The sequence below is a fragment of the Lytechinus pictus genome, chromosome 18 (assembly GCF_037042905.1).
Source record: "Lytechinus pictus isolate F3 Inbred chromosome 18, Lp3.0, whole genome shotgun sequence".
NCBI classification, from domain to species: Eukaryota; Metazoa; Echinodermata; class Echinoidea; order Temnopleuroida; family Toxopneustidae; genus Lytechinus; species Lytechinus pictus.
In genome coordinates, this window is record NC_087262.1 from 5885799 (window position 1) to 5901276 (window position 15478).

Sequence of the window (15478 nt, forward strand, 5' to 3'; positions counted from 1 at the left end):
TTATGTGCAAGGCTCAATCATTTCACAATGAAGTTTCGATACAATTATGTTGCGTGCCCTCGAAAATCACGATATTTCTGGTTATTTTCCTAAGTGGGTGAGACCCAAAATTGCTTTTACCTTGTTTAATATACACAATGAATTAAGCGTAATTTATGCAGGAGATCTGTATAAACCATGGGCTCAACCGGTGGTTTTGAAAACCACTTTAGTGAATTCGGGCCTTTGCGTTGCCGTTCAGCCTCAATCAATCAGAGCATTGGTTAGAACAAATACGTGGGACGTGCTCCACCTTGTATTAATTAATGAGATTATGCGTTAAAAAATATTGTTTGGATTAATAATGTTTCATAAATAAACCAGTCGGTGTGCCCACTTATGTTCACAAACGGTCAATGTCTTACTACGTTTTCTTAATGAAGGGTTACGGAGTCATAGTGGAATTTTTTTTTTAATCAATCACAGTTATATTCTTACTTAAAGGTAAAAGAAAGTAATTGCAGCAAACAATTCTTTCATGGGAAAGCCTTTAAATCAAGGTTAATTTTTACCATTCCTAATTTTTTTTCATCAGGGATCTCCTAACGTGAACCGTGCTGTCATCCACATTGATGAGAAAGGAGGCAAACAGAAACTCAAGTTATTGGTAGAAGGAGATAACCTACAAGGAGTTATTGCAACAAGGGGTATGATACTCTGTTTCATTAACCCCCCCCCTCTTATATTCTATTTGCCTTAATACTGATAATTATTAATGATAATAAAACTAATGATAGGCATTATATAGTGCTATCTACCTCGAAATAATCGAATCCAAGGTGCACTATTATTATAACCCCAACTTTAGCTCAAGCTGCCTTGATATTGTAATTCTATTCTTACTATCCGATTTCTTTTCTCTCTCCTTGTATTTCTCTTTCTTTTTCCCTTTCTCTTTCTTCATCTCTATAGTTTTATTGTTTTTCTCTCGCTTTCCCCTACTCTGTCCTTTTCTTTGTATGTCTGATTATTGTTTGTTTATTTCTTTCTTTCTCTCTTGCTGTTTTTTCTATTTTCTTTCTCTTTCTCTTCCTGTTTCTCTCTCTCTCTCTATCGCTGTTTATTTTTGTCTCACCTGCATAGCAGAGCGAGACTATAGGCACCGCTTTTCCGACGGCGGTGTCTTCAACATTGAAATCTTAACCAAGGTTAAGTTTTTGAAATGTCATCATAACTTGAAAGTATATGGACCTTGTTCATGAATTTTGGACATAAGGGTGGTCAAGTATTACTAAACATCCTGCCTGAGTTTCCGGTCACATGACCAAGGTCAAAGGTCATTTAGGGTCAATGAACTTAGACCATGTTGGGGGAATCAATATCGAAATCTTAACCAAGGTTAAGTTTTTGCAATGTTGTCATAAATTTGAAAGTATATGGACCTAGTTCATAAAACTGCGACATAAGGGCAATAGTGTATCACTGAAGATCCTGCCTGAGTTTTAGGTCACATGATTAAGGTCAAAGGTCACCTAGGGTCAACAAACTTTGGCCATGTTGGGTTTTTTTGAGGAATTGTCATCATAACTTAAAAAATTTATGGATCTAGTTCATGAAACTTGGACATACAAAGAGCAACCATGTATCCCTCAATATCATGTGCGAGTTTCAGGTCACATGACCGAGATCAAAAGTCACTTAGGGTCAACAAACTCTTGTAATGTTGGGGGTATTTGTGGAATTGTCATCATAACTTTAAAAGTTTATGGATCTAGTTCATGAAACTTGGACATAAGAGCAGCAATGTATCCCTGAATACCCTGTGCGCATTTCAGGAACATGGCCAAGATCAAAGGGCATTGAAAGGTTAATGACCTCTGGCAGTGTTAAGAGTATGTGTTGAATTGGCATCATAACTTAAACAATTTATGGATTTAGCTCATGAAACATTGACATAAGGGCAATCAAGTATGAATGATTGTTTTGCACATGTTTTAGGTCACATGATCACGGTCAAAGGTCATTTTGGGTGAATGGACATAATATTTTATTGTCATATTAGTGTTTTCTTCTGTGAATAATTATTCATTAGCTGTTTTTAAAGGCAGCACAGCTGCTATATCGAATTGTGTAATGCAGGCGAGACTGCCAGAGGCGTTCCACTTGTTATCTTTTTAGTCTATCTTTTTCTTTGTATTTCTTTTTTTTTCTCTCTCTTTCTGTATTTTCTTCTTTCTTTCTCTTCCTTTTTCTCTTCTCCATCTCTTTGTATTTCTTTTTTTTTTCGTTGTTTCTTTCTCTCTTTCTGTTTGTTTTTCTCTTTTCTTTCTCTTTCTCTTTCTCTCCCTCTTTCTCCTTCTCTTTGTCTTTTTTGTTTATCTTGTCCAGATATCTCTTTATATTACTCTAGTGGTTTTGATAGAGAGTTGGCCTTTCTATACAAGTGCTTGCTTCAGTAGGTTTTGCTCTTATCTGTAAAGTGCTTAAGAGAAAAATCGCTGTATTCAAGCAGAATAATACAATTATATTTTGTGCGTTGATAATATTAATCATGATTATATTTTCACAGGAGTGAAGGGAACACATGCCACATCAAATAACACTTATGAGATGGAGAAGACATTGGGCATTGAAGCAGCGAGGTAACTATCGTTTCAGATTTCTTTAAGTTCCTCTAAGAGCAATTGTCCACCATAAAGGGTTTTATTCAAATGCATCATAAAGTCTATTTTGAAAATCTGTTCCATAGTGTTCTTTGATTGTATACTGTGTAATTCAATTAAATATATTTCACACAATTTTGAAGTATGATTTTTTTTCTCCTATAAATGCACTTATCTGTATGATATTCATGCACAAGTGGAATTGTTTTGATATAAAAATGGACCCAACTCTAGTGTTTTGATAGGTTTATTCGTTGAATTTACTATAAAAATGGGCTCAACTTAACTGTTTTTCATAGGTTTATTAAATTCTTATATGAACATGGGCTCATTTTAAGTATTTTTGATAAGTTGATTTCATTAACCCAACTGTTTGATCAACTCTTTATATTTCTGCCGTCAGACGCTGTATCATGAGTGAGATTGAATACACGATGGTGAGCCACGGAATGAGCATCGACCATCGTCATGTCATGCTACTGGGTGATCTTATGACGTACAAGGTTAGTCTTTGCGAAGTTCCACAATATAATCAACCTTTTTGTATGTTTGATCCTTGAGAATAGATCAAATGTTTGAAAACAGGTGTTACAAGGGAGTAACATTATCAAGTTTTTCAACAAAGGTGTTATTGTATGTGAATTTTGCAAAGAAGGATCTGCTGCACATATATTATTTGCATTTTTGTCAAAATTTGTGATAAAAACGGAAGTTTCTCTCCCCCAACTGCATGTAGTCCTGACTACCCCACCTTGCTAAGTATGAATCAGCTGATTTCCTATGTAATGTTGTACATGTTTTTTAAAAGATTAAATGTTTGGTACGGCAAGATCGAAAAATAGCATTAAAAACGACATACTGAAGCTTTTCGAATGCACTCAGTGGAGTAAAATCGCATGAATGAACAAAACGCTAGAACCAAACAATACATCATAGAACTGAAAATTGATGCAATTTCACTTCTATGAGTGCATGCCAATAAGCTACAGAATGTCCGTTTTTACTGCCATTTTCTGATTTAAAAAATGTGAATAGCTTATTAATTTCTTTTTGTTCCCATGTTATTTTTTTCCTTTCAAGGGTGAAGTTCTTGGTATCACTCGCTTCGGTCTTGCCAAGATGAAGGAGAGCGTGCTCATGTTAGCATCTGTAAGTTTACATATTACATATTTATTTACATATAGATCTCTCCATTCATAACAACAGCCCCCCCCCCTCCATAAAAAAAGAAAATGACATTCATAGAGATATTGGTAAATATGTTTTTTTTAATCTATACACCTATACACATCCACAATATAAATGTAACTAAATCAAAACCGTTATAATTAACAAAAAAAAGTATAATATGAAGTGGTGAAATAAGTTTGACAACGTAAACCATCGAGTCATAAATCGTAGTATTGCAAATTTCATTTTTAAACATAAATGTATCCGAAAAACCATACCGTAAAGCAAGTACGCCCAAAATTGTTATACGACTAGATCAAATTTAAAGAAAATTGAACCGTACAACTTGAAGGGATTTCAATATGCAGTTGTTCTTCTAGTAGAAATTTTGATATGATATGTATTTTTGTTCCCGATGGAAGTGCCTATAGATATGTCAACAGATTTAGGAAAAAAAGTGGGAGGGATTATTTCGTAAATTCATATATCACAAATTTTCTGTCAGCCAGATTGTAACTTGTTTGTAACTTACATAGTTTATAAAATAGCCTAAATGTAGGTGGCATATGTGAAGAAAAAAAAATTATTTCAGATTAATTTATGCAGGATATAATCTAAAATATGTTTGGACATTTTTTTTTTACTCTCCAGTTTGAACGGACCTCTGATCATCTCTTTGATGCTGCCTATTTTGGACAAAAAGACGCCATCTGTGGTAAGAAATGTAGCAGTTAATCATTTCGGTGATATCCTTGTTTTTATGTTTTTGTATTCTACTTTTTGTCTTGCGTGCATAACATAGAGCGGGACTATAGGCTATTTGGGCTCAATGGGTTAATGGCTAATCTATAAACTCCTTCACTAAGCCTGGTATCAACATCAGCCTGACCTAGCAACAGCCATGCCTCCATCTTTGTCTCAACGGCATGCATGTCATGATGAATTATCTAGCTAACAGGTCATTGTCTGACCTAGCAACAGTCATGAAACATGCATTCATTGAGGTTTAGTGTCCCACCGTTATAAGACAAAATTTTTGAAGGTGATGCACATATTATACCTAAGTCACATTTGCTCTACGGCGGCAGTACGGTGAGTAAAAAACAGCCGATTTATTCATTTTTTTTTTTCAAACCACCTATATGTAGCTGGTACAAAAAATGTTAAAATGGCCGTTTTTGACTCGCTGTATGGCCACCCCACAGTAAATGTGACCGAGGTATAACTAGCAGACATGTATGGAGGATTTACTAACCATTGAAATTCAAAGAACCAGAGGGGGGGGGGTGCTTACATTTTATCCACTGACAGCTTGAATACCTTTTGTGGACTGTTCATTATGAAAAGTCTATTGTCAAACATTATGTTTATGCATGATATTTGGGGAATTTGCCTATAATTTGCTGGGGTTATTAAGAAATATCGAATCATGTGAAACGTGTATGAGATGGTTATTTTTTCCCTCTTTTTCTCTCTTGATTATTCATCACCAGAAAAGGTTTTCCACTTGTTTTATACATACTCTTTGCCCTCATGTTGATTTTTTTGTAATTGTAAAATGTTTTTCTTCAACATTTTTTTCCGTCCAAAAGCTTAACAATTTTACCAGGGCTGAGTCAGACTGATAAAATAAAGAAAGAAAACTCAGAGTCAAATTATCTCTTGGCAATAAACCAGTTCAATAACTAAATTTTCCTATAAGTCTCATATGATATTATCAACCGGGTGGGACTATGGAAATGAAAATACCATGAAGGACTTCTCAAATTACATTGGCCCAAAATGTTACAATTTGTTGCATTTGCACTGCCATGTACTTTGATTCTACACTTCTCATCCTGAGATGGTGCTATAATTCCAGCGCTCAGGCCATCCATGTTATTATCAAACTAACAATAGATATGGCCGCACCCATACACAATACTATACTGCCATACGTTGGCAAAAGGAAGCAAGTTACAAAAGTATCATTTGTTGTAAATGAGCAGTGTGTTTGTCATTTACAGAGGTTCGAGGTTCGAGCCCTGGTCACGTCTTTCGGATGGTGACGTTAAAGGTCGGTCCCAGACGTAAATAATCATATCTGATTGATACACGTCTGACAAAACTCAGATACACACACATATTTACATAGGCATCAATGTAATTTAGCAGCATATTTTCTTCAATATCTTTCCATAGAATGATCATTTCTTCCCCAAATTTTGCGTGAACATGCAACATACATTGTACAAAGAACAAAGGGTATTTCAGAAACAACAATAACTCAAATTTGACTAATTTGTCACTTGCTTCCTTTTTCCAAAGTTGGGCAGTATAATATTATCACGCTGCGGGTTGATTAATTCAATCGAGCAAATTGAGAAATCCTGCTCCAAAATCTAATTTACATGGTTTTGCGTAGTTTTACATTGTTGATAAAATGTTTCAAGGTCTGACACTCAATATCATGGGAAAAGTAGTTATCAAACTGGTGATTTTCTCTCTCTTTCGTGAAATTGAACATATTTCTTTATTTCACCCTCCTTCCGGTGTGTTGGCTCAGTTGGTAGAGCATCCGTCTCACAACCGGGAGGTCGGGGGTTCGAACCCCGGCCGCGTCAGACCAAAAGACGTTAAAAGATGGGAGTTGCTGCTACCCTGTTTGGCGTTCAACGATTAAAGGGATAGAGCCTCATCGATCTGGCGCTGCACAGCGGCTGCCGGGCCCACGATCAATTGGGAGAGCAACATTTCGGATTAGTTCATTTCATGTCTATTTCGAACAATAAAATATTGGTTTTCGTTGTCCCTGCCGAAAAATCACCAGTAGACATGGGTAAAATAAACTCATGCCTAATTTTTAATAAAATGTTTTTTTTTTTCTAATAGGTGTGAGTGAATGCATCATAATGGGCATTCCTATGAACGTTGGAACGGGAATCTTCAAGCTTCTTCACAAATATCCTTTTCATTACAGACGAACACTGGTTGTAGTAATGATCAGAAATATAATCACCAAGTGTTTGTAGAAATGAAATTATATAGCAAATGAGCTACAAAGAAAATATATGTAATCAATCACGCATTTAATTAACATCGTCTTATAAAAACAGAAAAGAACCAAATAGTATACAAATAATGATGATGTCCTCCAGGTCAGTAAAATTTACATCTACAAACGTTATTGGAACAATTCTAATGTGTCCAAGTCGTAGCCAAGTGCACTTGGACTGCTTCAAAGGTAACAATACAAGTATGAGAAATTATTCTTACGTCTGAGCAAAAAGAGGTGTATTATATGTTTTGTAAGACAGTGAGGTGGATCTTTGTTATTTGGTAAACCATCATCATCTCAAAACCTGTGCATTATTTGTTTTTATAAGACAGTGAGGTGGATCTTTGTTTTTTGGTAAACCATCATCATCTCAAACCTGTGCATTATTTGTTTTTAAAAGACAGTGAGGTGGATCTTTGTTATTTGGTAAACCATCATCATCTCAAAAGCTGTGCATTATTTGTTTTATAAGATAATGATGTGGAAATTTGTTATTTGATAAACCATCCTCATCTCACAACCATGACCGGTCACGATATATTTCAGTCAATTTTTCAATTATGATCCGTATAACCATTTTATAGGATGTAACAACAGAATAACAAAGTTGCTTATATGAAATAGAATCGAGTCAAGACGAAATTAATTTTCCTTAACTGTATGTCTCCCATCACGTCAGATAAACCAGTCAGACCCCCTCAGAGGCATCTTCTCTTTGATAATCCAGAGTTACACCTTCCAGGCACCGACTTATGACACCAAACGCTGAATGCAAGGAGACATCTACACAACACCTTACAATAGACACTGAAGTGTAAAGAACACTAAATGCCAACTTATGGAAGGAGGTGGGCATAAAAGGATCCACACCTTGGCAGAGTTATTTAATTGATGCAGACGTTGAGCCCCTGATCACTTCCGTTAAAGCCCCAGAAGCATGCACAAGTTTTGTTTTAGGTGTTAACATTGCACCAAAGCTCTCGACACAAGAAGATAAGTGGACAAGTGGAATAATGGATCATTTATTTTTGGCGTTCACTTCTGACATCTAACACCAACTCAAGAGAGAGTAATAGATTTTAACTTGGTTTAACAGGTGGCGTCACACCAGGTTCTTGTTCAACAATCAAAGTAAATATAGTTGCATGTACTCTTAACGAAAGGGCCCAGTCCATGGGCTGGTTTCATAAAGGACTTATGTAACTTTGCCATAATGGCAACTACCATGGTAACAGGGCTCAGCAGCCAATCAGAATCAATGTTTCCATGGTAGTTGCCATAATGGCAAAGTTACAACAGTTGCAAGTCCTTTATGAAACGGACCCCATGTCTTTTGGAAATTATTGTTTATACATGACCCCATCGTGAAATGTATGAAAATCATTTATACACTATCCATCAAAATTGAGTACCCACTTCATTGATGTTATTATGATGGATTGATGAGCATTAATTAGTATGCAGCTTCTTTACTTTGAGTTAAAAAAGAATTTAGGATAAAGGTTGAAGTCATATATAACGGTGCATCCCACAATAATTATCGTTTATCATAACTTAATCACAAATACAAATATCATGGTAAACCTTTGTACCTCTTTCATCTGCTGTAAGTCCTCATTAAGGCATGAGAGAGTTACTTTGTGGATGGTATTTGAATTTCAAAAAGAAAATCAAACATGTTGAATTTGATACTGCATTCACAGGAAATGGTCTAGATTTAACATGATGCTTGAATTCCAATAATTTCATATTAGGAGTTTAATGAAGATGATTAACCTTGCAATTACTATGGCAGGACATCCTTGGAACATGAATTGAGCATTATGAAACAGATCATCATTATCATTTTCAGTGACTGAGGTATCAAATAAGCCAGTTCGTAGTTCCATTCTGCGCATGATCAGAAGATTCTGCGCATGATCAGAGAAAGGTCATTTGTACTAAAGTGGCATGGTGGTTTAAAATTTAATGAGATAAGCACCAACTTTGGTGTCTTGATTATTCATATATTCTTTTCAATTGTGTTATTCATTTGCATCCACAAAGAACAAAAATGCGTCCACGACTGGTATTTCACCTCAATTTGCCAAGTACATTGTACAACACGCTATAATATTCATTCAAAGTAGAAATGCAACAAATACCTTCATGGAGTCTTCAATGGTGTGCTATTCTAGACACCTGGTATAATTCAATTTCTTCATCCTGCTATGTAAGGCATGCATATGTTATATCCTGCTTTGAAATCTGCCTATCATAATGAAATAAATGAAAGGTCATTTGACCAAAATTGTCCCTGATGTAACTACGAACTGGTCTATTAAAGAGCAGATTTGAAACTTGTTTCACTCATGCATAAACAAGGAATTAGAGGTGATAAATGAATGATAATTATTGAGTATCACTAGTAGCAATGTAATTAAGTTACCAACATAAAGCGGGTCACATGTGCCGCTGAAAATAAAATTTGTCCACCAAATATGAACTAATTTAATACAGACATTGCTGCAACCTATTTTGTTACAAGGGAGACATACATGTATCATACACATGTGAGAAAAAAAATACACACATGACACATGTATGAAAAATTAAAAAATATCAAATAATCCAGGAAATTGGGGGACATGACATCATCAGCCCATCTTGGTGAAATTTATTATAAGATTTAGATTATCTGGGATAAGGGGTATTTAGATAGTGCATACACTAAGCACAAGATGTGTTGAATTTACCCCACTGCCCAAGTTCCTCAAGACACCAGGGGCCCGTCTTACAAAGAGTTACGATTAATCCAAGCAGTCGTAACTATGGAAATCCATCAGTGTCATAATTTTTTCTACAGAAAATTTGCATAATGTCCTTTGTAAACAAAGAGAAGCACAGTGAATTTTGAAGAAAACAATTCATGCATGAATATACGTCAAAGCTAGAGAATATTTTGAACAAGCATGCATAATACATGTTGACGTTCCTGGCCGTCCATAGTTGCGATCGATCGGATAAATCGCAACTCTTTGTAAGACGGGGCCCTGGTATATTGCCAGAGGCATTCTACTCAAATTGTTGAAATATGTTAATATACAGGGACAGAGCGGCTTATATGGTGACTTAGTGTCGGAAGCACAAAGTTGAAAATTGGCTTCCTAAGTTTCATGCTTTGCTGATCTAAAATCTGCCACGCATTATCCAACTTTGAGGGCTCATATTGCTTTATATTTCGCAGTGTATGGAAGAGCAATCCCTCACATTTTTCATGGATAACTTAATCATATCAGGGCATTCATTGATTTAAATTCGTAGTGGTGCCACCCTTGTATTTACTTATATTTGTTTGGGGAAGGAGCCCAACCTTCCCTACTCATGCTTTAAATGAGCTTCTCTAAAGAATACATCTACAAATAAAACTGGTTTATTTACTTTACATGAGAAATATTTTGCATTGTTGTGATGGTCATGTGAATATGCATTGTATACTTCCGACCCAAAGTGAAAGCCAATTTTGATATTGAGCCTCTCTTATTTTTAACTTTGTTTTTTGTTAAATGGAATGGCAACTACTGTACAGAGGCTATCAAAATCCAATTCTCTGTTTGATCAAAGCTATTCTGATGAAAATTAATTATGGGGGGGGGGGGGTGAGGGAATTGGGCCTTCAAACCCGACTAGTACACTACTGGTTACCATATAGTGGCAGTGGATGGTGTTATGATAACCATGGTTTAGCTAAACCTGGCTTGACTTAGACCACACGTTTATGGAGTGCCAGTTGTTGACTCATTTCACTGATTAATTTTGTATTCTTCTTATTCCGCTGCAGAAATTTGCAATTTTTTGAGTAGGGAAATAGGAAGAATAGGGAAAAATAAAAATAATTTAAATTTTTGATGAATACTTTATAATTGTTATGAATAGGGAATAAAATGACGCCCAGCATTCCATAGAACTGTGGTTTAATAATCAGAAAACCACTCAATATTGCCACGTTAGTATTGTTAGGGTGTGTTCAACCTCGGTTTCCAAATTTGAATGGCAACATGAATCATGATTGAAAACGTGATTACAAAACACGATATAAAGAGAAACAAATGGTGTGTTCAATGTCCTCCATTCCCAGTCGTGAAAGTGAAACATCTTTCAATTCGTGATTCGGAGGAAAATTTAAACATCGATAATGATGCGTTTGTAAATGTGATCAGCTCAGATTTTACAACCTTCAGCAACGCGAATGCAACATTGAACACCACTAAGCTGTGAAATGTCTTCTAGCAGTGGAAGCCTACACAAGCGCAGGATGCCAGAATTGACCTTTCTTGTGATGGGTCAAGCTGCGCTAATGAAAGCGGGAAATTTAAAGACGATCAACAAATAATCAGCTTCATATTTTTAACACCGAACAGTGTACCACTGATTGTGTTCTGTGTTTTGTAATTGAGTTTTCAATCATGATTCATGTTGCTGCTTAAATTTGAAAATCGACATTGAACACACCCAAAATGCAACAGAGCCCTTGGCCCTGTCTTACAAAGAGTTGTGATTAATCCGATAAATCACAACTCTTTGTAAAACAGGCCCCTGATACACCTTATAACGGTTGATGGAAACTCCATAATCTCTCATGGCGCTCCATGGCCTGCTCGATACACTAGTGCTGGCATGATCTGGAGTTATGGTGATGGTCATCACCAAAGATCTCGGGCTCGAGGGAGTCACTATGACATCATGTAGCTTCAATGGCTTGGTCAACTTGGATGATCTACATCTACAGGCATATACCTTTTTTACAGCTGACATTAAGAATAAAATGATAATTAAGAAATATAAATTCATTAAAAAAAATGGATGGGGAGATTACACAAATTTAACGTTCTCCTATTACATCACCTCACAAATTGGCTTTCAGACTCTTCATATTTTAAAGGAGAGTCCACATCTTAAAATTGCTGTGCTGCCTGGCATGTATGTGGTATTCCTGCTAATTGTTGCTTTTTCAGTGTCATTTAAGTGATTAAATATAATGAGAACATGGTTTTAGAATGCCAACAAGAACAAACTAGTGATTATCATATAATCTCAAATGAAATACTGGGTAGATGCATCCAATGATCCGATATCATGGATATATTTTAGAGGATTTCACAGGCCTTTTTTAAGAGACTTCTAAAGGGGATTTCAAGTTAAAAAAAGCTATTTGCTACAGATTATGGTACTGTATAGTGCAAATTGGTGGCTGATTTTTTTTTAACATCTTGTTATATCCACACCATACACACCATATCTTGGTGTCAATTGTAATCTTTTGTTATCCAAGATGCACCTGCGTGGTCATCATGTTTATCCAGTGTATCTTGGGCATATAAGCCTGGCACAACACAAGTATACACATATAACCCTCAAATATGAAGAGTGGGTTAGATATAAGCCTATCATTATACAAATATACTGACATAAAAATAATAGGATATTTCAAGCACCGTTTAGATTCATGAGCCTATCACTAAACAAATAATGTGAGCTCGAAGCGAACTATTTTTTTATATTTCTACTCTGACCCGAAAAGTGGGTATTTCAAGCACCGTTTGAATTCATGAAGAAGTTCTGTGTTAGCTATCATCTCTAAACAGATAATGCAAGTGTAAAGAAAAGGAAAAGCGAAAGGAAAGAGGGTAAGAAAAGAAGTATGTGTGAGAAAAAAACCAGAATACTAAGAAATTAGGGAGAGAGGTCGGCAACATGGAACAGGAAAAGGAAAGAAATGGGCACCCCCCCCCCAAGGTGGAATGAAATGAGCGAAAATGGCAAAGGAAAACAAAAATGATTAGGACAAGTTCACCCAAAGTTGAATTGAATAAGGGGGGGGGGGGGAATCAAACAAGCATAACACTGAAAATTTGACAATACAGTAATATGCACATCCTGGTCAGTATTCAAATGAGGTGACTAATGATGTCATCATCCTCTTATTATTTTTGTATTTCATATGAAATTTTCTCCTCTGTCAAACAAAAATGTATTCTTATCTGAATAAGGTGTGGAATTACCAAGGTTTTCAAATTTTGTGGTATTGTCATACTGAAATATACAATAAAAAAATAATGAGTGAGGGACATCATTGACTGTCATTTGAATAAAATCGTTTTATGAAAAATAACATTAATATTTTTTTTCCCGATTTGATGAAATTTCATCGTATGCTTGTTTGAATTTCTCCATTGATTCAAATCAGTATTTTTCTTGGATTGACTTGACCTTAAAGAATACGACCGGGCTGCCAAGGATTAAAAAAATAAAGGATTGGAAAAAAAATGGCACGGCGGGTGGAATGAAGAAAAAGCAAAGGTAGCTCTGTACTAATTGAAGAAGGCAGAAAATTGAAAATGAATTAACATGTCACTAGGGATTGAAAGAAAATAAAAGTGGAAGAGATGGGAGAATAATGGAAAAAGAAAGGAAAATCAAGGTGTGTGGGGGGCGGCAGTGAGCAATGTACTCCGGGACTTCTCCCCGGACCCCACCGGGCGCAGGGCGCCATTAAAGGAGACCCCTCCCGCTTGTACGCGGCTTCACGAAGGGCGGCTTTTCAATTACGGAAGCTTATAATAAATGCCAATCAGATGCGATGTATAAGAAGAAATGACTAGTTGTTGGAACTCGATTTTTGCCTGTCGCCGATCTAATGATATAAATTTCATACAGCGACATCAGTTTTTTTAATTCCGAAACGAGATAACATTGTTTTGACGCTGAAGTACAAAATTACGTTACATCTAAAATCGTTATCATAGCACTACAAAACTTTGTCGGTTCCATTTGTCGGCGATCGAGCGCAACTGTCCGATGGAATATCTGTATGTTAAGCTAAACATAAAACCTAACCTCCAAAACGAACAAACCAAAATAATGATTTTTGCATTATTCTTCATCCAAAACTCTATAACAATATCTCCAACCCCCGGGCTCCAACCCTATGCCCTCTGAGATATTGAGAACGGAGCAAATGTCGCAGGAGCATAATCCGGGGGGGGGGGGGGCACTTCCATTGACGAGTGGATACCATGTGCGCGACCATGGGGTTCTCGAAATGCACCTTAAACAAGTATTTTCCATATTCTGAAGATGCACCCCAAAACAAGTATTGGCGTGTGAAACCCTACCCTTTACAAGTATGTTGACTGTTGGGGCAAAAAGTAGGCCTACATCCTTTATGTTTTTATAGTCTTTTTACCCTCACAAATTTGACCCTAAACACGTAGCTTTCCTAGCGTAATAGATACCCTTTTTTCATTATTTTAGTGTTTTTGACACCCTTATTACGTTACGTACGAAACGTGCCCTATCTTAAAAAAGACATCCTTTTTAGGTTTTTTTTTTGGTCGCGCATGGTATCCACTCGTCAATGTAAGTGGCCACCAGGGAAAATTTCATAGCTAGACTAGGGGTTCCATATATGACATTTGCTCCGGCGACAATTATTGTGCTCCACTGTAAATTCCGCACACTAAACGAAATAACCAACTTTACTGTACCTTATCCTAAACCTATTGCAACCCTAACCCTTCATCTTAAACGCAATAAAGCCCGGGGCAAATGGAGAGAACCCTCCCTGAAACTGAAACTTTATTCTGTCGACCCCTTTCGTAGTATGATAATTTACACAGTTATACATACATCATACATTCATACATAGTATGCATACGTACATAAATACATACATAACAAAACATGAATAAATATAAAAAGCTATCTCCTCGGTTTAGTCATCAACTGGTGAAATTCCCAATAGTAAACATAAGCGACCCGATCCAGGGGGCCTTGCTATCCCACGTGGAAAGCCCCGATTCTAAATATAGAAACATGCATCATTCTAGTTGTCTGTATTTGCAGACCCATTTTCAATAGACTGTGCTCTGTCGCGTAACAACAAGGAAATGAACTTGAAGAGAACACTAAATGCTCTTAATTATCAATGCGATATTTTCTTTTAAAAAAAGCTGTGGTCATAAATAGAGAGTCACGTTTTTGGAATGATGAGATATACCGAATAGTGATATTTGAAAACTAACCCATCGACTCACTGAATGAACTTCCCGCCTACATGAAATCGAAAGTGAACCTAAATATTTCTGGTTACTGTCCATCAAATTACCAATTATGCTATATAGTTTGCAAGTTAATTTACTTAATTTTCCCATACTGGATATAGGCCTATATTTGGGGCATTTTTATAGTTAATCCTTAGAATACAACACTGTACACATAATTGATGATTTTTATTTTCTCAAATGCATGTTATACAGTATATCATTTGTCTATTGAGTTTCTTCATTTATGCATATTTAATATTAATTTCTCTGTCCACTTATAGAATTTGTTTGAGTCTGGAATATGATAACTCGTCTACACAGTGAGATGGACTGAAGACGAGAGTGTTCACAGGAAGCATCCAAAGGGCTTAAAGGTTTTTGATTACCAAAATATTAAAGGAAGTGATTCCTGTATCCAATTTTAAATTATTGAGAACTGTAATTTATGAAAAACAGAGATTTATTTCCTACGAGATTATAGTTTATTTATTTCCGGTATGATGAAAATTGACTGTGCAAATAAACGATGTAACTTTCAAACATCG

General features: G+C 36.0%; 1 protein-coding gene across 2 annotated transcripts in view; it reads left to right on the forward strand.

The window, feature by feature from the left end:
* LOC129281813 (DNA-directed RNA polymerase III subunit RPC1-like) overlaps positions 1–10282 on the forward strand; it is a 52626-nt gene extending 42344 nt beyond the window's left edge. The window contains exons 32-39 of one of the 2 annotated variants that reach the window (XR_010296549.1): positions 575–686; positions 2549–2621; positions 3046–3145; positions 3723–3791; positions 4464–4527; positions 6684–6753; positions 7524–8056; positions 8123–10282. Coding sequence is in view for 1 of the 2 variants with exons in the window: in XM_064113598.1 (XP_063969668.1) it covers positions 575–686; positions 2549–2621; positions 3046–3145; positions 3723–3791; positions 4464–4527; positions 6684–6753; positions 7524–7605 (570 nt within the window). In the remaining variant the exon portion in view is untranslated. Of the gene's footprint in view, positions 1–574; positions 687–2548; positions 2622–3045; positions 3146–3722; positions 3792–4463; positions 4528–6683; positions 6754–7523 lie in introns of both variants that reach the window. The other variant, XM_064113598.1, reaches the window with a different exon arrangement.
* Positions 10283–15478: the final 5196 nt, after the last annotated feature.